Genomic DNA, 23,951 nt, shown 5'->3' with positions numbered 1-23,951 from the left:
CTCTGTTCGTCAGAGGATGGAGATGGATGGCAGGCGAGAGATCACTTGATCATTGCCTGTTAGGTTCACTCCCTCAGGGGCACCTGGCATTGGCCACTGTCGGTAGACAGATACTGGGCTAGATGGACCTTTGGTCTGACCCGGTACGGCCTTTCTTATGTTCTTATGTTATATCTATTTCCCATAAATGCATGTTGATTGCCATTAATTATATTACCCTCCTGTAATTCTTTATTAATCGAGTTCCATATCATCCACTCCATTATGTTGCTAGCTTGAAAGAGGACTAGTTAATCGGCAACGTTTCGGGAGATGGTATATTTGGATGTACGTTAGGATCATGGGGGTGTACAAGAGAGAAAAGGACATATTTGTTGGAGGTTTTTCAGAAGGGGGGGAGGGGGCTAGTCCTGGGCCTTTAAGGCCTCTGAAGCCCACCAGACTTGGAGGTTGCTAGGCAGTTGGTAGGCCACAACAGCCTGATATTCTTTCCATATGGGCAGGATCCAAAATTAGCATCTATAGATGAGAATATGAGGACTCGAGAAAGGTAGTCATGTGTATAGAACTTTCAACACAGGAATGAATGCCAGGAAATTCCAACTTTGTCACCGACTCACTATGACCCAGGGCAAGTCACTTAACTTCTCTGTACCTTGGATTCCTTACCTGTGAATGGGGATGATATTTCTTGACCTCCCAGGGGGGTTGTGAGGCTTATCGCTGGGTGCTTTGAAGAAGAAAAGAACCTAAGCATTATTATAATGGGGGAGTACATGATGGAGGCCTTACAGGAGAAGGTACTTGTGCCTTAGGAAGTTCTTTTCTGTAGAGTGAATATTTTCTTGTGCTTCCTGTTGCCTCTGACTTTGTTCTGGTTTCTACTTTTCAGGCTGACAACTGAGGAGGTGAATTCTGTAGAAGCAGATACCACCAACCGCTGGCAAGGAGTCTGTGTCAGCAGGGCATCACCGACTCCCTCAGAGTCTGCAGCTACTGTCAAGTCACTCATCAAGTCATTTGACTTGGGATGCTCAGGTACTCCAGCCCTTCACTCTGGGATAGGATAGGGTTGGTTTTTTTTTTTGTCCATTAAAATTTCAAATAGTTAAGCTTCAGCTGGCAAACAGCTAATTCTTCTGACATCTGCTGCCTCTATCTTTCATCCCAGTGGATATTGGTTTTAGCAGTGCTACAGAACATAAGAACTGCCAGACTGGGTCAGACCAGTGGTCCATCTAGCTCAGTATCCTGTCTTCCGACAGTGACCAGTGCCAGCTGCTTCAGAGGGAATGAACAGAACAGGATAATTTTGAGTTGATTCACCCCCTGTTGTCCAGTCCCAGTTTCTGGCAGTTGGAGTTTTAAGGACACCTGGCACGTGTGGTAGCGTCCTTCACCATCTTATCTAATAGCCATTGATGGACCATCATCCATGAACTTATCTAATTCTTTTTTGAACCCAGTTACAGTTTTGGCCTTCACAACATCCCCTGGTTGACTGTGCATTGTGTGAAGTAGTACTTTCTTACATTTGTTTTAAACCAGTTGCATATTAATTTAATTGGGTGACTTGTTCTCGTGTTGTGTGAAACGATAAATAACACTTCCCTATTCATTCTTTCCACACCATTCATGATTTTGTAGACCTCTATCATGCTCCCTTCCCCCAATCACCTCTTCTAAGGTTTTCTCCAACTGATGCTAAAGTACATAGAAATGGACTGAATGCCATCAGGTCCTTGTTCAGACATGAGTGGTGGGAGAGGAGGGGGAAAAGAACATCATGACATCTTCTTTCAGACTGGTCTGAAATATAAATGTTTCCTTCCCTTCTTGCAGGGAGCACTGGGCAGAGTATCACAGTTCACAAGGTCCCCAGGAGCCCTCTGAGTGGAATTCCAGTGAGGACAGCCCCAGCAGCCGCTGTTTCCCCCATGCAGGTACCAGAAGATCTTTCCTCTATTTAGGATTGGGCTGGGTAGTTGCAGGGTTTCCTATTTCATGACATGGCTTCAGCACATCACCATGTAGTCAGGGAAAGGGGAAATGCATGTGTTTTATTTTCTGTGGAAGATCAAATGCTGGAGTTCTAACAGGGTACAGGGATCAAAGTGAGCTCCTGTTTTATCTCCTGGCTGAAGGCCCCCCAGGGTGGGTGTGAACTCTTTGGAATCCACTTCAGAACTTTAATCAGCATTGACCAGGAAAGTAGGTTTTGATCATTTAGAGTGAGTTAAGATGAACGTCAAACTCAACCAGGTATTTAGCATGTGTGTTAGGGAAGAGTAGTGAGAAGAAAGATGGTAAATGTTCCTGAGGAAGTATGCCCCAAGATACCAAATCAGCCTGTGGCTATTCAGGGCTGATGATGGTTGCTATGTTTTGATTTTTCTCCCAGAATGCAACTCTTCTGGAATGTGGTGCTTCTGATGTTACTGCATCAGCCAGTTAACATTCTGTTGGTAACTTTCAGTGCTGTGATGTGACATTACCAGAAATACTGCCCCTGGGAATGATGGGAAAGTGGACACAGTGGCATTTCACTGATTTTGGTAGTAGCATGTATACCATATTATCACTAGCCTCTATCACTATATGCTATCTGTCCACTCGCATCATTTGCCTTTTTGGACCTGTTTGGCCAGTCATTGTTCTAGGCACAGAAATATTCCTGAAAGCTCTCCTGGGAGCATGTAAAGCATTTAGAGACCCCTAGTGGGCTCTGTACCGAGGTGTGAATGCAGAACAAGTATAAAATAATTATCCACCTCAAGTCAATTAGCCCCACTTTTACCAACCAATTGAAGTCCATCAGCTTTGCCCAGCCCAAGAAGAGAAAGACTGTGCCGTTGAGAATCGGATAAGGCCTGGTATTGTGTACCTACTTGTAACCATGCTGCCTCTGGCGGGACACTTCTGAGAGTATCAATTCAAGACCAGTTGCTTAGAGCAGGGCAGTTACAGCCCAAGGCTGGGGTTTCTCCACTTCTAAGGCACAGCAAGACAGAGCGGACTTTGGTTTTACCCCACTGGCTAACCATAAGTCATACAAGCAATTCCCTTAGACACTCCAGTTTCCCAATATCACCACCAGTGCCACTTGTTATGGGGACGAATGGTTATGAAAACCAACACTCCAGTAAAAGAAAAATGGTTCTCAAGATCCCAAAGGACCAAGCCCCAGACCCAGGTCAATATATAATCAGATCCTACCCACAAATCATGTTGTTACCAATCCTTTAGAACAGGGGTCAGCAACCTTTCAGAAGTGCTGTGCCGAGTCTTCATTTAGTCACTCTAATTTAAGGTTCCGCGTGCCAGTCATACATTTTAACGTTTTTAGAAGCTCTCTTTCTATAAGTCTATAATATATAACTAAACTATTGTTGTATGTAAAGTAAATAAGATTTAAAAAATGTTTAAGAAGCTTCATTTAAAATTAAATTTAAAATGCAGAGGCCCCGGACTGGTGGCCAGCACCTAGGCAGTGTGAGTGCCACTTAAAATCAGCTTGCGAGCCGCCTTTGGCACATGTGCCATAGGTTGCCTACCCCTGCTTTAGAATCTAAAGGTTTATTAATAAAAGGAAAGAAATATATATGAGAACTAAAATTGGTTAAATGAAATCAGTTACATACAGTAATGGCCAAGTTCTTGGTTCAAGCTTGTAGCAATGATGGAATAAACTGCAGGTTCAAATCAAGTCTCTGGAGTACATCCACAGCTGGGATGGCTCATTCTGTCCTTTGTTCAAAGCTTCAGTTTGTAGCAAGGTTCCTCCAGAGGTCAGAAGCAGGATTGAAGACAAAATGGAGGCGTTTCCATGGTCTTTTATCTTCTCTCCCTGTGGAAGGACACCCCTTTGTTCTGACTCTGGAAAATCACAGCAAGATGGAGTTTGGAGTCACATAGGCAAGTCACATGTGCATTCATGACTCAGTTCTTTACAGGCCGATGCCATTGTTTACATGTTAGTTTGAACATTCCCAGGAAAGCTTAGATGTGGATTGGCGTCTGCCAAAGTTCATTGTCAGTTAAGTGTTTCTTGATTGGGCACTTCCTGAGAATAGTCCCTTCTCAAGAAGCTGCCCAAATGCGTCACTGAGGCTACGTAGAATCAAAACACATTGAGATACAAGTACATAGCCAATATTCATAACCTCAACTACAAAAATGATACACACATACAGATAGCATCATCATAACCAGCAAATCATACCCTCTTTATATACACCTCACACAACAATCTTTGTACAATAATTGCTGCAAATATCTAACAGTGGTTGCAGCAATGATCTATATGGTCACAGTTTATGTCAATAACATCACACTACTCTCTTGCCTTCCCATACAGAGTAGATTATTTTCCATGCCCTAAAGGACCATGACTTTGGTGTGTGTTGTCTACACAGACTATGCAAGGTTAAATTAGCTCAGGCACCAGGCTTGAATACTGGCAGGTCTCTTGCAAACACAGCCACAAAGAAATCAAGGTCTATGTCTTACAAACTGGAGTGCTTTGACTAATTGTTGTAAAAGACGGTTTCTGTGGTGACAAAGATCCTTTTCCCTCCTTTCTGCCTGCAGTCATTTCTCAGGAAATTGGAGCTTATTTTCTGTCATCTGGCCCTGCTGATGATTATATAAAAAAACAGAAAGAAAATGAGATGGTCTTCTAGGTTGACCCAGCAGGGATATGTTTACTGGAAATCATGACCCAATAAAAGAAAAGGGGCTAAATTATACAAGTTATCCCTATCCCCCTCCCTCTCTCTGTCTATCCGTTGGTCTCTGTCTCTCTCTTTCTGTTGGTCTTAGCTTGAGATTCATGTATCTAGAAACTCAGGAATGTAAGCTCTGCCTTATCAAATAGGTCCGTCTGTTTCAATATCCAACCTCTATCAGGAGACCTATGCCTGATGCTTCGGAGAAAGGTGAAACCCCCTCCCCATTATGTGCCTGGCCAATTATATAATGTTGTGCATGTGGAAGAAAAATGGGAATTTCTTCCTGACCCCTGTACTGATTTTCTGGCACCAGAAAGCATGAGGTTTGATAACCTTTGCAGAATTACAGATGTTATTGAACCTGTATTTTGTATCTGTGTGGGCTAAGAAGAAAGAGCAGCAAGGATGTGAGAATCTAAACTCATAGAGGAGCTCTGAGAACTCCCGATGATTCCACTGAGGAATCTGACTTATTTACACATGCTGGAGAGATGTGTATCAGATAGATACAATTTAGATAATGCTTTCCCAGCCAGTACTACAGTTAGGTCATATGGTGAGTTAGAGTCCTCTTTTTATTGAGCTGACTTTTAGATGTCTTTTGTTTCTCAGTTTCACTGGACTCTGAACTGCAACAACCCTTTAATTCCCTGAATCTCAATTCATATCTTGGTTACTTCCAGGAGAAGAGTGAAGTTTTCAGAGTGTGACAGTGTCTTTGATCTGTGAGCAAAGGTCAGAACTAAACTGTCTGTGCCAGAGCTGAGAGGTGCTGAGCACCTGCAGCGTCTGTTAAAAGACTAAGGACTTCAGGATTTGACTATTCCTTCGGATTCTAAAGTCTATTAAAGTTTTCCTCTTATTATGAATGAAGACAGCAGCAGAGTCAGACAGAAGGGCAGCTAAGACGCAGGATAGCAAATGCCTAAGTGTCCCTAGAAACCAGCCCTGAAAGCAGGCAGTTCTAAAGGCCTATTGCTGAAAGATGCTGAGCACCCTCAATTCCCAGTGACTAAAATGGGATTTGGCACTTTCTGGAATTGGGGTCTAAATCCCTGGCCAACTTCCTAGCAAAGAGGGCAGGAGGAAGCTTGTCTGGATGGCTGTCAGCATTGGACATTGGAGCTGTGATTGGAAGCCTGGCTGAACCCTGAAAAAGTACTTAGTGAGCATGAGAATGTGTTTCCTTTGCAGAGTCAGAAAAGGAAATTAAGAGTGGGATTAAACAGATGTCCTGGCAGCTTCTATCAATGCCAGGCTGAGTGGGCAGTGCTGAAAGCTGGCAGCAGGCCTGCAAGTGAAAAAGAGCCCTTTTGTGTCTGGTTAATCAAGTTGGAGCTGAAGGAGGAGGGGCTGGGAGCAGCAGATGCTGTCACTTTGGGTCTGCAGCACCAAATTATTTTTGACACTTGCTTACCAAAAGGAAAATCCTTGAAAAAAAGGGTCTGTCGACAGCATTTTGGAGCCTGTATGAGCAAGCTCCCAGCCAGGGTCGACAGATCCAGGCTAGTAGGGCTCGCAGTAGTGCTCTAGAAAGAGCTGCAGAGACAGTGGTTTGAAGTTGCAGCTCGGGCTCTGAAGCACCCTTCCCCCTCCCTAGGCTTCAGAGCCCGAGCTGCAACTTCAAATCACTGTCTCTGCAGCTCTTTCTAGAGCACTACTGCGAGCCCTGCTAGCCTGGATCTGTCGACCCTAGCTCGCTTCTTTGGGCTCCAGAGTGCTATGTAGCCACACCCACAGAAGCTGCAGGTGGTTGGGAGCCAAATCTGCCACTAACTGAAAAGTAATTTCCCCGGATCCTCTACTTTAATTTTTAATGGCCAGATGATTGAAGGGCTACCCAGCAAGCTCAGGGGTAGAAGCAGGGATCCTCCAGACTGCTCGTCATCCAGGAGACAGAACTTTCTCCCAGGGCAGTCTGAGATTGTGGAATGAACTCCCACAGGAACCAAGGTCCTTCCCAGACCGTACCCCTTTGTACTCCAAGTGCAAGGCACATTTCTTTGACCTTGCCTTCTCTAACATAAACACAGAGCAACAGGTATATTTATATTAAATAAAAAATAAGACACACCCGGCCAAAACAAGACACTTCACAGTTCATGTTTCTCCTCCTGGGGAGAGGGCGAGAGAACAAAGAACTCATGACAGATATTAGTCACGTTGCTTAATCCACTGCTGGAAGGTGCTCAGGTACTACCGTGAGGAGCATGGTATAAGATGCTGAATAGAACAGAATAGCTCTCATTCTCCTACGTGAGTGAATGAGGCCTCTTCCTCTCCCTGATTGGCCATTTATCTAACGGTAACATTTCCTGATGAATTTGTCTATGCTTGCTTGTTTCACAGAGGCATACTGCTTACAGTAATGCAAAGCTGCTCAGCAAAGGAGTCGACAAACACACAGACCTTCCAGATCTCCCCCTTGCAGGTAAATCACAGTAAAAGAACGAAGAATATAAGAGGCTCCTTTTTACTTCCCCTCCATCAGCACAGCTCTTCTCTGTCCTTCCCCACACTGCTGGGCCATTCTTCCACTTCATATGTGCAACAAAATGAAATAGACAAGATTTTCAAAATGCCTGAACATTTGAGAGATCTTATCAAGTTCACTTGGCTGTTTCACTCCCATGTGGATTTTAGCCTGGGGAAAAAATGATATGTCATTCCAACACAAACCTGCCCTCTTCACCCCAAAACATCCCTGGCACCTTCATAATCCAGCCAGTGGAACTGGAGATAATTGCATTTTGTGAAGCATGTACGGATTTGGGAGAAGTCCAGAGCATGCCCTTTGGAGGTTGGTTTGTTTAAAAAGATGTTTCAGATGAAACACATCAAATGGTTTCAGATCCAGATGCAGCTACTGAGAGCCCAGATGTGATTGTTCTTTAAACAGAATCAATTTTCACAGTTCTCAGAAGATGCAATTGTTGTTGCTCCATGCTCTTGTTTTTGTTCTCCCGTCACTTAATATTCTTTTCCACCAGTATTTACTTTTGATTCCCCCATTAGAGCCCCTTGCCTTGATTGTCTACTCCTGATTGGAGGAGATGCAGCAGTATCGATAGCAATAGCTAGAGATTAATAGATTTTAAGGTCAGAAGGGACCATTATGACCATGTCCTTTGAGGAGAGCTGGTAGAGCTGACTTTCTGCAATAGTACTGTTAGCTCTAGGAGTGTGTGTACGCAGCAACTAGACACCCGTGGCTGGCCCATGCCAGTCGACTCAGGCTCATGGGGCTCGGGCTGCAGGGCTCTTTCATTGCTGTGTGGACTTGGAGTCTGAGCTCTGGAGCCCTGCCTCGTCACAGGGTCCGACAGCTCTGGCTCTAGCCTGAGCCCAGAAGTCTGCACAGCAGTGTTCCATCAAATTTTTCCCACTCAGGTGCAGAATTAATTTTGTTATGTGCACCAATGTGGAGGCGCTGTGTGACACATCACCTCCACAGTGGTGCACACAACAAAAGTCATGTGGTGGGGGTGGGGCCAAGGGCTTCAGAGTGTGGGAGGGGGCTCAGGGCTGGGGCAGAGGGCTGGGGTGGGGTGAGAGCTCCAGCTAAGGGTGTGGGTTCTGGGGTGAGGACGGGGACGAGGGGTTTGGGGTGCAGGCTGCGACGGGGAGAGAGAACTCTCCCCAGCTACCTCTCCCCACAGCAGCTCCAGGGCTGGGGCTGCAGGATAGGTGCCTCTCCCACGGCCGCTGGGTTAGGGCTGGGAGAGGAGTGCCTCTCTCACGGCCATGGCAGGTCCAGGCCAGGGCCTGTGGCGGGGCTGGGTTGGGTCCGGGGCTGGGGGAGAGGAATCTCTCCCCACCACAGCCCTGAGCGCCTGTGTGGTGCTTAATAGGCTGCTGTGATGCCCAACAGCTGCCCACTTTAGGGGGAACTTAGCTGCCCAGCGATGAAACGGCCCCACAAGCCTGAGTCGGCTGCCACAGGCCAGCCACAGGTGTCTAGTTGCTGTGTAGACATACCCCCAGAGAGAGAATACTGCACAACAAGCCAGGTTACAAGGAATATGGCAGCACAAGTTAACTTCAGAGCTCCCTTCTTCCTGCTGGTTTCTCCTGCCACGCAGAGGACTAGAGGGCAGAAGATACGATCCCAATGGAAGGAACAGATTTTTCCTTAAAGTTACACTGACTGTGTTTCAGTTTCTAGAAAATGTCTTGCCTGGGGGGAGGGATAGCTCAGTGGTTTGAGCATTGGCCTGCTAAACCCAGGGTTGTGAGTTCAATCCTTGAGGGGGCTAATTGGGGATCTGGGGCAAAATCAGTACCTGGTCCTGCTAGTGAAGGCAGGGGGTGGGACTCAATGACCTTCGAGGTCCCTTCCAGTTCTATGAGATAGGTATATCTCTATATGTTACCTGCTGCTCATCATTACAGAAGTTCACTTTCACCTCAACCAGTTATACTGAAACTAAACACCAGTCCTTGAAAATAAATGCATTCCCCTTCCATAGCTAGCCCCTGTATTTTATAAACTGTTTGTTGCTCCTTTAAAATGTCCATTTGAGCTGAAATTTCTTAAGAGTAGGGCAGTTGACAGCTGACCACTCCCAAAGCACCCAAAAGCCATTGCTTCCCTCCTGCAAAGCCAGAAAGCACTGGGGGAAGGTGACTGCTGGCACCCTGGAGGACAGATGACTTACTCTCTTAGCCATCTCCAAGCCAGTGGCATTAAATGAGAACTGAGCGGAGCTGAGCTGTCATGAGACTACAGCAGGAGCTGGAGGGGCAGAGGGAAAGAACACATGGAATTCATGATGGGAACCTGACCAAAGATGCAACAGCAGCTTTGAGTAATGTGTTGCCTTCAAACAACAGGGGTAACACCTCCAGGCTGCAGTGTCATGCAAGGAGGAATCTGCTGGGAGCTTGCTCAGTATGGGTCAGAGCATTCCAAGCCCAGCTGTGCATGCTGAAATGCTGCTTCTAAAAACACTCAGCTCAGTGTGGATGAGAGGGGTCTCTTAGCAACTTCAGTGTGAACTCTTGCCAAGGTTGCACTGTCATTGACTTGTCCTGTCGTGTCTGGGATTGCTATGAGCTGAGGTGATGATGCACATTGTACCATAGCCACCACTGATGGACACCCGAGGGGCCTGTCTTTTATACACTTTGGCAACACTTGTATAGCTTGTTGTGCCAGTAAAAGCTTTGAGCTGAGCTGAGGTTTTGCCATGCCTAGGCACAACAGGGTGAGCCTCAGCTTTAACTCTCAGTGTACCTTTCTTTCCTGTGACCTTATTTAAACATCAGTGTTTGTATTGCCCGCTAATTCTCAGATCCTGGCCCTCTGCTGATGCAACTCAGCAGTCTCTAGCCACTGTATCACAGAGCACTTGAGAATGAGTCAGGTAGAACCCAAAGAGGAAAGGAACATTTTAAGTTGAGACTGAAAGATCACAGAGGAGTTGGTAATTCTCAACCACTTGAGTGACTCCCCAACTGCAGAGTGGGACATGGTAGAGAGAGTTGTGGTGGAGGAGATGAACATGCGGTAATGCAGGTGGCTGGAGTTGGCCCCTTCTTCAAAAGCTCAGTGTTCTTGATGCTGTACTTCAAACACCCGCTTCCCACTGATTCCTATTTCTGTTTATCTTCTCCCAGCAAGGCACAGGGCTTGTCCACGCAAACAGATCAACCAGCATAACTATCGTGGAAGAAGCTATTCTGCTAGAGCTATGACCAACTGACTCCCTGTGTGGGCGCTCTGTCCCGGAATAAAGTTCCTTTGCTTTGCTGTTACGCTAAAGCTATGCCAGTCAGTTGCCCCATGTACACAGTTCCTTACTGGAGAGGTTTATAGCTTTCTTCTGTGTAAAAGACCCATTACCTTAATTGAGGAGATAAACACTTTGGTTGCAAAGTGGGAGACCGCAAGTGGCTGCAGCACTGAGTAAATCGCCAGTAATGATCCACCTCACTCCTGCCCTGTCAGATATTTATCAGGGGAACTGTTTACTGTAACAACAAAGGATTAGGCTCTGGACTCCATGCTGTTTGTCTGGCTTTGCTAATGAGCTCTGATAGAGTAATAGGAGTTTCAAGACCTCCGCAGAGCAAGGATTAATGACTTGCATTGTTATTTCCCATTTTGAATGAGAAAATGTCAAGTCTTTTCCTCTGAACCTCTACAGCCCCAACTGATAGGCTGCCCCCTACTGACCCAGCACCGGAGCCCCGTGCCCCTGCCCCCCCCACGCTGTCCTTTGACCAATGACTTGGGGGCATTGGACCTGACTGGCTGTTTCTGGAAGTTCCATCTTCAGGAGGTGGAACTTCCAGAAGTACAATGCAGTACAACAAATGGGCTCTTGTTTCTGCCTCTCTGGGCACCCAGTGGGCCAGGAATTAGTTTCAGCTAGTGCTGAAGTTGTGGGGAGAATGAGTGGACACTGTACGGTTGTTAATTTATTAATAAATATGGGCAGCAGGAACAAGAGACAGGAGAAGCAGTTACGCTGAACCCATGTCATCCATCTCTAAAGCGAGATTTAAGCTCTCTGTGAATTTAGTGCTGGTAAGTTAGTCTCACTTTGTACACCGAAGAGGTACAGTACAGCAGCCATTGTGTAAGCTTTCTCTGTACTGCTCCCCAGTGCTTGATGTCTAGAGAGAGAGGAGTTAGTCTCCATGCCCCATTTAAACTTTTGCTTCTCTGCAGAGACGGTCACCATGGGGTTGCATTAGTCCTCTCTGCTGTGATGTAATGTTAGCCTTTGTGATATGGACACTTGTCTGCTAGTAAATGGGCTGAAACGTGCCAAATTAATTTCAGGCAGAATGCCAGCCACTGGGTAGTTACTAGTGGGTGTTGCTGCCACCCTGGGCTGGATTTGAACCAGCAGCCTGGAGGCGAAAGGCTTGTCTAATTTCCAGTCCTGTTAATGGCAGGTTAACAAAAAAAGTCTGACAGCGAGCTGGTCCCTTCAGTTATCTAGTGAACGTGTCTAGCAATCAACTTTTGAACCTTTAAGATGGTAGATTTTGGTATTTCCCTTCATTCACCTGAGGCCCCCGCCTCCCCAGCAGGACTATCAATCACAGGAAGCCAAGCAGCCTGTACTGTTGAAATCATCAAAGTCCTTGCTTGTTACAGTCCCATCTAGTCTGTTCAAGGTTTCCTAACCCCATGTCCGTTTAATGAACAACAGAGTATGTTTGTTTAGAATCAAAGCAACAAGCTACATATTGTTGTGTGCTGCTTGGTAGGGCAGTGATTAATCAGATTCCTCAGGCCCAGAGACTGATGGCTTTTTCTGTTCCCACAGACCTTCTAAAAGGGAGAAGTGAGGACCTGAAACCAGACCATTACCTCCGCAAGAGCCCTTCCCTGGAGTCTCTGAGCAAACCCCCCTCAATGGCCTTCAGCAGCAGGATGCTGACCTCCAGCCCAAGCAGCCTGAAACCCCCCAGCAAACTCAGGTACCAATTCAGTGAAAAAAAGCAATGCACTGGGCTGAGCCACCATTTTAGTTGGCAACCTGATGACTGTTTAATTCCATGGTTCCCAATCTCTGTGGGTTCCCATACGGGAAGTGGGCAGGGATGACAAATTGAGGACTGGCACTGATGTTTATTGTTAAGGAACAGGAATCCACAGTGGCACTCACCGTTATATACCAGTATTGGTACAAGCACAATCAGTGATCAGGCACCATTGTTGTGGTGCAGCTTTGGTTGTAGTTGTAAATGAAATCTAACAGAGAGAGTTTGAGATATGAGAGGAAACCAAAGTATTAATTCTGGCCATATTGTACGTCTGCACAGGAAAAATGTATACATTTTTTCTGCAAGTGCTTTTAATAGTGGAAGCTTTTAGGGCAGACACATGCAAGTGTTTCGCCCCTGCTCTGTGCCTTTGCCTTGTCTGCAGTACGGTTTCCATGGTAGCTAGCACCCGTGCAGAAAAATGCGTGCAGATTTTCCCATTTTAGTCAAGACTTTATTCTGCAGTTGGGAATGAGTTTGCTGCTCCAGAATAATTAGGTAACTTCTATCCATGTTGTCAAGTATCAGGGTGTAGCATCGCCGGACTCCTCGTTGTTTCTATCCATGGTTTACTCTAAAGCCCCAGTTTTAGAGGTGCATTGATAGAGGTTCATTGAAAATTTGCCTTTTGATGTCTGACGAGGGAGGTGAAAGGGAGTGAAGGATGATGATTGCAGCTGTAGAAAAAGTAAATCAAAGATATGCATTCCTTTAGATATGTTCTTCTGAGTGCTTCCGAAATATGTTTTTATCATAGGCTTTGTTTCAGTTTATATCCAGTGATCCCAAATTAATTTGTGTGTCAGATCTAAACACACATATGGAACATCTTTTGGGGCACTTGTAATACGTTGTTTGCATTCTCTCACTGAGAATGTATTGTGCTACCCTGGTTTATCATGTGCATGTAATGTCTAAAGTGAAAGAGAGGAGCTGGTTAAAACATATTTACTTCCTTCCCCTCCTCCAATTAGTGTGGAGAGAAAGGACCCATTAGCAGCCCTGGCCCGAGAGTATGGCGGCTCCAAGAGGAATGCACTGCTGAAGTGGTGTCAGAAAAAGACTGAAGGTTACCCGGTAAGAAGACACATGCATTTAATTTTTCATTGGCTTGTACTGTGAGCAGCTATCATTTCAAGGAAATGTATGCACTGCAATCTGCAGATTTTTCACTGTTGTCGCCTCACACTGGGTATTTTCCGTCCACCTTCTTATCTACCGCTCTCTCTAACCCTCAAGTCCCCAAAGTTACCTTTGGGTTAAGTGACTCCGTTTACTTCCCATCATATGCTGAAATATTTGCTTCATCCAAATGTCACTGAAGGTCAGCAGTAGAGGGTATGTGAGCTGCAGCTTTAAGCTGAGGGCATATGTCTCAAACGCCATTTTAATGTCTTTTCCTTGGATTTCCTCTCTGAGCTCTCAGAAGATGCCACTTCTTATGACCGTTCTATGAAACCAAAAAGACATTGCCCAGGGTGGCCTTGATCAAGAGGGTCCTGCTGTCTCCCTGATGGCTCCAGTAATTTTCCTCTTAACTGTGGTCAGCAAAAACTCAGTAGCACTGGAGGAAGTGCTGCTATGTCATATTATAATTGGCTGTATGCTCAACAGTCCTGTTGTTGGCTCAAACAAATGTAGAGAGAATGGACTTGAAAGCTTTGATCCTGCTACTTACGTGTTTCTGAGGGAGCTGGATAAAAGGCTGATAATGGAATGAATCCCAAAGGACGGCTGGCTTTCCCTTGAGTGTTGTGTAAAGTGCAGTGTAGTACTAACTGTACAGCAACGGCGAGCTTCTTTTGAATGAAACACAGCTTGTGCAGCGATTGGCCAGGTAGCTGCCAATTCTGAGTTTCTAAAACATGTTCTATAAAGACAGTATGAACAGAAAGCTTCAATTGGATGGCCCAGGTTCTGTCCATGCAGGTTCCCGGTATATTCACACTGGTCTAGAGCCATCACCTAATTGCTGAAATGCACCATGTCCATGAATCATCTTGCAAATGCTGATTGTACTGGTTATGTGAGGCTCTTTCTGATGAGACCTTACAAGCTGAAGGCCTGTCTGATCTGGCTGGATACCATGGCAATGTTGTGATACAGAAGTAGGGATTTGCCCTCCGATCCTACCCAGAATTTCCCCTCTTCCTATGCTGTGCAGTGTGCTACGCTCAGGTTGGCTGCTGCCATTTATTGATTGGGTGGCTGCAGGTATTGTCTCTCTGTGTAGCCAGTGAAGCACTTTGGGATGAAAGATGCTATAGAAATGTAAGATGTTTTTAATTACCCTGAATACCATGTAGCTTAAGAACTATTTTAAAAAGTAAATGAGATGACCGGGGTAATTTAGGCTTGTCTGTCTGACATCGATTCCAGGCAAGATAATAGAGAAGCTGATACAGGACTTGATTAATAAAGAATTAAAGGAGGATAATATAATTAATGCCAATCAACATGAGTTTATAGAAAATAGTTCGTGTCAAACTAATTTGATATCTGTTTTTGATGAGATTATAAAATTGGTTGATAAAGATAATAGTGTTGATATAATTTACTTGGACTTCGGTAAGGTGGTTGACTTGATACTGCATGACATTTTGATTAAAAAAACTAGAATGAAATAAAACTAACGTGGCACATATTAAATAGATTAAAAGCTGGTTAACTGGTAGGTTTCAAAATGTAATTGTAAATAGAGAACCATCAGAAAACGTGTGTGCTTCTAGTGGGGTCCCACAGGGATTAGTTCTTGGCCCTACGCTATTTAACATTTTATCAATGACCTGGAAGAAAACATAAAATCATCGTTGATAAAGTTTGCAGATGACACAAAAATTGGGGGAGTGGTAAATAACAAAGAGGACTGATAGAGAGCGATTTGGATTGCTTGGTAAGCTGGGCACAGCATGCAATATGCATTTTAATGCAGCTAAATGTAAATATATGCATCTAGGAACAAAGAATGTAGGCCATACTTTACAGGTTGGAGGACTCTATCCTGGGAAGCAGTGATTCTGAAAAAGATGTAGGGGTTATGATGGATAATCAGGTGAACATGAGCTCCCCGTTTGACACTGTGGCCAAAAGGGATAATGCAATCCTGGGATGCATAAACGGGAATCTCAAGTAGGAGCAGAGAGGTTATTTTACCTCTGTATTTGGCATGGATACAATAGCTCCTGGAATACTGTGTCCAGTTCTGGTGTCCACAATTCAAGAAAAATTGGAGTGTTCAGAGAAGAGCCATAAGAATGATTTAAAGCATTGGAAAATGTGCCTTCTAGTGAGAGCCTCAGGGAACTCAATCAGCTTACCTTAACAAAGAGAAGATTAAGAAGCGATTTGATCACAGTCAGTAAGTACCTACATGAGGAAGAAATATCTGATAATGGGTTCTTCAGTCTAGCAGACAAAGGTATAACATGATCCAATGGGTGGAAGCTGAAGCTAGCCAAATTCAGACTAGAAACAAGACACCAGTTTTAACAGTGAAGGGAACTAACCATTGGAACAATTTCTCCATTACTGGACATTTTAAAATCAAGATCAGCTGTTTTTTTTTTTCTTAAAGATCTGCTCTAGGAGTTGTTTGGGGAAGTTTTCTGACCTATGTTGTACAGGAGGTCAGACTAGATTATCACAGTGGTCCCTTCTGGCCTTGGAATCTATGAGTCTGTAGTTATGTCTACACTGCATGCTACTGGCAGTGATGTGTAGGGTATGTGTAACTACATGCCATGAAACACAAGCTGCAGCCACACTGGTGTGTAGCAACTCACATCAGCAAAAGGCTCTGGTTGGGGGATGCATTAGGGAAAGGCTCTGGCAGCAGGGATAGCTCAGTGGTTTGAGCATTGTCCTGCTAAACCCAGGGTTGTGAGTTCAGTCCTTGAGGGGGCCTCTTAGGGATCTAGGGCAAAATCAGTACTTGGTCCTGCTAGTGAAGCAGAGGGCTGGACTCGATGACCTTTCGGGGTCCCTTCCAGTTCTATGAGATAGGTATATCTCCCTCACTGCCAGAGCCTTTCACTGCGGCAGGGAGCTGCTGGAGCTTTTCCCCGCTGCCTCTCCAATGCCAGAGACTTTATCTGTGGCAGGGAAAGGCTCCAGCAGTGGAGAGGCAGCAGAATTCTGCACTGCTAAAATCAGGTGTGTAGACAAGGGAGGCACTGCTTGTGTATTTAGAGAACCGTGTGTAGGGTACATACCCCCAGGATTCAAGCCTGTCTTTACCCTTCTTGCCTAAGCAGTGCCTCACATCTACTGTGTTTGGGGAGCGTGCAGCTCAGGTACTCTACATGCCCCGTCAGGAGCGTGCAGTGGAGACGTACCCTGCTAAACTATTCTACCCAGTGCCGTTTTGTAATCACTTTATAAACTGTGGCACATTCTAGTTCCTTATCACATTCTTTTTCTCTGCCATTACAGAAAAATTCCAGCTTGGAATACCAGGGTTTATGTGGGATGTTAACTTCCACAAACTAGGGAACTTCATCATACGTCGCAACATGTCTCCTCTTATGTGCAAAACCCAAGCTAATGCTTGTACTGAAAGAAAATGAGGACAGACTTGTCACTTCTGCCCAAGTGAGAGCAAGCCCAAGGAATTGACTTGCTGAGCAGAGAATGCCATGTTTACCTCCATGCTTTCTGTGTCATTACCAGCATTTGGTTCCAATATTAGAGAATTATGCAGTGAAGGCATTAAAGCTTAGCTGCTGGTTCTGACCTACTGCTATTGTATCATTGCTCTTAACGTTTCAGAAGTGGGGCATAATGACAAAGCTTCGTCCCAAGCAAGAGCACTTGGGTAGCTGTGGTTTGTGTTTGACAAAGACAAGCCAGGGCTTTGGCTGTGCTTCTAGCTGAACTTTTGGACTGTAGTCGGCATTTAGAACAAGATGAATTGTTGTCTGTACTGTGTGTGTGTGTGTGTGTGTGTGAGAGAGAGATGTTGACATTTTTCTTTCGTAAGAATAATATTTGTTTGTTACTTAGAGTAGAAGACAAAAGGATTTATTGCCAAATGATCCAGGCCCTGGAGCAAAACTTTCATAAACAACAAAACACATATTTTAAAATAAATAATTTTTTTTTCTCTCCACAACTAGCTCCTTTATGAAACTTTAGCTGCTGGAGCCAGCACCTTAGCAGAAAGACAGTAGCTTTTCCCTTTGAAACAAATTGATTTGAAGACCATTTAATAGTTGTCTGGTAGTGCTGGCTCATTCACCGGGCTACTTACATGAACTGATTCATTCTCCCATCAGCTACTTATGTTAATCATTTGCCCATCCTCCTTGTGAAATAGATACATTATTACTGCTCTCATTTTGCATAGGGTCAAACTGAAGCAGAAAGATTGAGTGATTGGCCTAAGGATGTGTGTCCAGAGTGGTAGAGCCAGGATTAGAATTCAGGTCTTCCAAGTTTCTGGTCCTCACCTCAATCCAATATGCCATGCTGCTTTCCCATATTGCTGTATGTTCTTGGCAGGACTGTAAATAGAGCTGTACTCCATTGCCCTCTGGCCTTCGGAAAATCTCTATGTCTCAGTGTTTGACTTTTCCATCCAGTCCTCAGCAGATGCAATATGAAGTAGAAGTTGGGGTGGGAAAAGACCTGTTAGGTCAACAAGCCCATCCCCTTCAGCCAGTGCAGGATTGTTCCCTAGGATGTTGTCCAATCTTTAAATGTCCCATGTGATGGGCTTCCACCATTTCTCTTGAGAGACACTTCCCAATTTGTTGGGACTTGTTTACCCCATCATCATCTTTAGGGGTCCGGTTGTATATTCAGCTTATGTTCATCACTAACAATGTTGTCATGCCACCAAAGCTTTTGATGCCCACGTGATCGACAGTCATTTGTTGATCTTCCATTCTAATGATATGTCCATACCAAGAAAGTTGCTGAAACCGAACCATCGCTGATGGAGGTGATTGCTCGATTCCTGATGTTGTCTTGCCACTTGTTATGGAGCAGCTGACGAAGACTACGAGAATAAAAAATGTCAATCTGGTGCCCTTCAGCCTTCCTCGGGCCCACGTTTCACTTCCATACTACACAGTTTGTGTAGATGTGATGTCACAGCTTCCCTCCAATTTCTGCTGAAGAGTTCAAAACACGGCAGTAGCTGCTGATACTCTTTCGGGCATCATTCAGCACTGTTTATGACACTTCCCAAACTGGAGCTCTCTGCTAGAAGCTTTCCCAGATTGTCGGCCAATATTTTCTTTTCCTTAATGTCACCCTGTTACTCCTACATCGGAATAATGCTGGTGCTTTTAGAGGCACTAACATGCCTTTGCCAGTGTATGGACCAGCTCAGACTACAGGTACCAGCCCAGTACCAAGAGAGCCAGAACTACCATGCTACAAGAAAAGAAAAGGAAAAGTCCTGTTTTTTTACCCTGAACCCAAGAAGTGGGGTTAAAATATGTTATTGGATAGCAGGCCACACATGAGGCATGCAGGGCAGTCTGGGTCTATATGTTGTTGTTCCTTTTGGAATTAGTCTCTGGAGGAAAAATATTCATGGTTCAAAGGACAGTGAAAGCCTTGAGTTTATTTACAGCCACTGGAGTGATCCCGCTACTGATCTGGCTGCACAAATGGAGTTTCGAAGGGAACTGTAGGACATTTTTTGGCCTGTGCTCTGGTGAGGCTCTTGTATACATGTCCCACCTCCTGTTACTGTCGTTGCTGAAGCAAAGTGATTTGCCTGAGGTAGTTTTTAGAAAGGGCAGTCACATTGCCTGTATGCTCCAAGAGAACCAGGAAGGGCTCTGACTGGGAGGCGGCCAGTGGGGTTTATCACCCGTAAGGAAAGTTTTCAGAGCATGGTCTGTTTAAATTACAGGGAGATTAGATTTGATCAAACAAGTTGAGCTGATATTCATGGTGTAGACCAGTAGCAGCTACCACCCATGCCCCAGATCCTGCACTGAAAGCTGGATCGATTGGCTGGGAGAGTGACTGGGGATGAGTCCCAGGGATGTCTGAATAAGACCTCATATTTTTAGAATGTTTTAATACCGAGGGGGTAAACATCCCTTCTACTATTAATAGAAAAGTACATCCTACTCCTGTCCTGTCCCGTTCCCCACCCTCTTGCCCCTGTTGATCAGTGAGAACATTCCCCTTACTTTGATCTCTAGCATCCTTCACAGGAGGAGATGTCAATACACATGGGGAGAGAGACCCTGGAGGAAGCTGAGAGAAGAGTAACAAAAATGATTAGTGGCCTGGAAGGGTTGATTTTATAAGGAAGGACTGCAAGAGTTTATAGCTTAGCTAAGCAAAAAGCATAAATAAAAACTGTCTCTGATCTGTCTATGGTATTTCTAAAGTAGATATCACTGTGGTATCTAAGCAGTGATCTGATAGTCAAAGGTGGTAAACATTAAAGAAGAAGAGAAATTATTTAGAGGCATGTAATTAGGAGTGATAAAAATGAAATAAAGGGGAAAATTAGGTTTAATAACCAGAAAAAAATACCTGACAATGAGATCTATTATGCTGTGGAATAATCTCTCATATGAAGTGGATGTGTCCTTGCTAGGGCCACTTACAACTAGACTGGATGAAACATGAATAAATGCCCAATAGGAAGCAATCCTGCCTCGACCTGACTGATAGGGCATAATAATTCCTTGCCCTGCATAGGCGATTCTATAGACGAATCTCTTTGAGTTCCTTGTCCTCATAGTTGTTTGGCATTTGGGGCAACAGTTTCAAACAGTTATTCCTCTGTTGCTGGGTTGTTGTTTTTTGCATGGTGGAGGGTGTTAATCTCAACAACAAAACAGAATTATGTTGAACTAAAGCGTGTGGATGAAAATAGGGAGTGGAAGGGGCTTTTGTCAGGCATCCTTCTGCAGCTGAAATATATTTTTAAAATTAACATCAGTATCAGGCATACACAGCCTTTCAAAGTTGTCATGTCTCTTAGATGAACCCAGGCACTCTCATGTGACCTCTCACCGTGCATGTGTGCACACACATCGAATGTCCCTTCAACTCTCCTAGCTTGTTGACGACATGATCTGCAATGTGAGGTGACAAGATGACCAGATCTGAAAACTGCTTACGTGGGTCTAAAATCCAATTACCACAAATCCTCTAGACTGTAAGTGATGGCTCAGAGGAAACTATTTCTGTCAAAACAGTTTTTTCTGTTCTGGGCTTTTTCATCTGTTTAAAAAAAATTATGCATCATAGCAACATCAGGAAGTTGAAACTTGGGTGCCTCTTTCTAGTTATGGAGTAATAGGTTCTGTTCCCCTGAGTCTTAACTCCCTGCAGCTGCTTAGAGTCCTTTTTGTTGCATTATCACCCTTCGTAATCATATCATTAGTGGCTGTGGTGTTATTTAAGTGCTCCAGTTCTGTTTACTCTCTGTGGAGACCATCTGTCAAGGGGCCAAATCTCTCCCGATTAAACCTATTACCAGCCAGAGTTGTATTATGAGAACATAGGACATCAAGAGGCACTTATCCCTGGGTCATTAAAAATGATGCTGTCTATATTGCTTCTGCCACACACGTCCTCCCTAGTATGGATATGTTAGTTTCACCAGTCGGGTAGGATAAGCACTCTGTTTAGTAACAATGGAAATGGTACCAAGTTAGTGAATACAGATTGCTTAAAAGAACTGCTTGGTTTTCCCATTCTTGTTTCCAGCCATTAAGCAGCTTTTTTTTCTTTTTCTTTTTCTATTTTTTGGAGGGTGGGGTGGGGGAATCAGCATGAAGAGAGTTTTATGAAGCTGAACCCATTATCCCCAGAATAGTAGGACAGTAGCTCTTGGACTCTTTCCAACAAACTTGTAATGGGTTCCATAAGAACGTTTCCTGAAGAGCCAATATCTTTATTATGGCCTCATCTTTGCAAATCTCTTGAGATTCCTTTCTGTATGGAGGGCCACTGGTTGGGAACCAGGGCATCCTGCATCAGGCACAGGTGAGATAGCAATTAGAGCTATAAACTCTCTGAACATTTTAAAATCTCGGTCCGATATAAGTTCCCTGTCTGCACCTCCAGGCTGTTGCATTACGTCTGCTCCCTGACCGTGGATCTCAATCCATGTGGTCATGGTTAGAGGCAGAGGGCGCTTTCATCAGAAGCCCAGTCGTTCCCAGCAGCAGTGGCACCAGTTTGAGGGGCTACATAGGGGTCCCAGGTATTCGTTTATTGGCTTCAGAATGAGCACCGCTTCTTCAGCCAGATTCAATATCATCTTGGAGGCTCTCAGCAGCACACACAAACTACAACCAAAGTATGTTCATTGTGATCTTCAGTATGGCTGGACAAGTAGATCACTTTTGCAAGGGAAGTAGATTGGATCAGGCACAGGATCTCCTTGGATCTCTTTCCTTATAAAATGTTCTTACAAGTCTGAGCAAAGCTATAACAGAATGGTTGGCTTCCCTTCCCTTGGTTTACAGAGTCATTTGATCATGAAGTAGGTAACAAGAATTCCAGAAACATTATGCACATTTCAGAAAATACAGTTAGGAGTTTGTAGGAGCTGTTTATGGGACAACAGTTTCAGAGAGTTGCATTGTCTTCTACTTGGTTATTCTAAATTAGCCAAGCATGAAAAGCCAGATGTTCACTCTAGTTCTTACCAATTTTGTCTCAAAGTTCTGGAGAATGGCTCTCGAGGCTGCCTTTGCTTGAGACAGAAATAATCTTAGAGCTGTGACTTGGGAATGGGCTTGGGGTATATTGAACATAGAATGATAGAAATGTAGGGCTAGAAGGGACCGCAAGAGGCAATCTAGTCTATCCCCCTGCACTGAGGTAGGACCAGGTAAACCTAGACCATCCTGAAAAGTATTTGTCTAGCCCCCCGGACCGGTGACCAGGACCCAGGCAATGAGAGTGCCATTGAAAATCAGCTCACGTGCCACAGGTTGCCTACCCCTGGTCTAACCTGTTCTTAAACGCTTCCAGTGATGGGGATTCTACAGCCTGTATTGGTAACCTATTCCAGTCCTTAACTATCCTTATAGTTAGAAAGTTTATCCTAATATCTAAGCTAAATCTCCTCTAAGCCAGTTATTATTTGCTTTACCTTCTGTGGATATGGAGAACAATTTATCACCATCTTCTCTATAACAGTCCTTAACATATTTGAAGACTTATCAAGTCTCCCCCTCTTTTCTGAAGACTAAACATGCCCAGTTTTTAAATCTTTCCTCAATGATCATGTTTTCTGAACCTTTTTATAATTTTGTTGCTTTCCTCTGGATTCTCTCCAATCCATCCACATCTTGCTTAGTGTGGCGCCAATACTGAACACAGTATTTCAGCTGAGGACTCATCAGAGCTGAACAGAGCAGAACAATGACCTCCTGTCTCCTGTTAATACACCCAGAATGATATTTGCCTGATGCATGCTGGAGATGGACCCTTCACCCTTCAAAAACATTTTTCTTCTAGAAATATGATACCAGCCCTTATTCCGGATGAAAATTTCTTTATTTCTGTTTGGGTTGAACTCGCCTTCAGTTCCAGTAAGTGCTGGTGTGAAAAGGTCTCCAACACTGAGTCATTCAATGACAATCTACTCTATAATGCTTATTTATAATAGTGCCTTCCATACACAATATCTCAGCAAACTGTCTAAATAAGCCCGGAAGTCTTCCAAGGGCTCCTCCATCTTAGAGTGAGACAGAAATTTGAAGTAGATTACATTTCATTTTACTTTCCAAAGCATTAAGTGCATCTGTTCAGTGCTCTGCCCACCAGCAGCCTCAAAGCCCATGTTTCAGAACATGCTAGAAGCCAGCGATTCAGGATTATAAAATGCAATGTACGTACAATAAGGGTGCAAAAGCTTGGAGAGAGAAATAGAGCCTGTGCCAGTATTTGCCGTTTGTCAAGAAAGTATTGCAACAGAGGACTGATTGACTCAGCGGCTTGTCAGTGGGATATGGAGCCTTTACCCTTTGGTTCCCAATTCAAATCCAGTCCTAGGCAGTAGTGATCAAAAGTGCTGGCCTATAGTATATGAAATGAGTTAGTGGCCTGTTAGAACCATGGAATTGTAAGATAGGATCAGATATATATATAGATATATATAGATATGGTCCATCTAGTCCAGTATTCTGACAGTAGCCAGCCAGCTCCATATGCCTTACAGAAAGGTCCAACCTCCTCTCCCCCCCACACCATAACTGTCAGTTCTATACTAACATGCCCATGATGATGGAAGTTTCTTCCTAGCCCGAGGAAGTTAGTGGTTTGTGTCCTGAAGCAGGAGGGCTGTCATCCCTTTGTAAAGCTTTATCATGAGAAGTGTAACAGCTGCTTTTCTTTTTAGTCAAATAACGGTCTAAACCTTTCTCCAGTCCAACTAAGCGCTTTGCACTGATATTACTTTGTCCATGTCTTGTCTCTGACTGTATTCTAGTGAACAGCTGTGTGCATCAAAACCCCACCATCATGAATAATGTTAGCTAGCGCCCAAGTTGGCAGCCTCATCAAAGAGGCCAAGGAGAGACTCAATCAACCCTCCAAATCAGGGCTGAGGCACACTGAGCATCCTGTTCCCATTTTGTGCCTAATACAGGACTTTGCTCACCAGAGCAACCAATCCAGCACCTTTCTCCAGCACTAATGTAACAAACCTTAGTGGTACAGTCTTAAGAACTGTCTTTGGTGGCCATGGGAATCCCTGCAAAGCTGTGTTCTGTCCCAGCTGAA

The 23,951-nt window shown here is 44.5% G+C and overlaps 1 protein-coding gene across 7 annotated transcripts in view; it reads left to right on the top strand.

The window, feature by feature from the left end:
- SPECC1 (sperm antigen with calponin homology and coiled-coil domains 1) overlaps positions 1-23,951 on the top strand; it is a 155,724-nt gene that overhangs the window by 110,681 nt on the left and 21,092 nt on the right. For all 7 annotated transcript variants that reach the window (XM_039507551.1, XM_039507553.1, XM_039507555.1 and 4 more), the window contains 5 exons: positions 893-1,038; positions 1,843-1,943; positions 7,080-7,161; positions 12,014-12,167; positions 13,208-13,310. In XM_039507551.1, coding sequence (XP_039363485.1) covers positions 893-1,038; positions 1,843-1,943; positions 7,080-7,161; positions 12,014-12,167; positions 13,208-13,310 — 586 coding nt within the window. The remainder of the gene's footprint in view (positions 1-892; positions 1,039-1,842; positions 1,944-7,079; positions 7,162-12,013; positions 12,168-13,207; positions 13,311-23,951) is intronic.

The sequence above is a fragment of the Mauremys reevesii genome, linkage group 20 (assembly GCF_016161935.1).
Source record: "Mauremys reevesii isolate NIE-2019 linkage group 20, ASM1616193v1, whole genome shotgun sequence".
NCBI classification, from domain to species: Eukaryota; Metazoa; Chordata; order Testudines; family Geoemydidae; genus Mauremys; species Mauremys reevesii.
The sequence above is the reverse complement of the archived record's forward strand: the minus strand, read 5'-3'. Positions and strand labels throughout refer to the sequence as shown.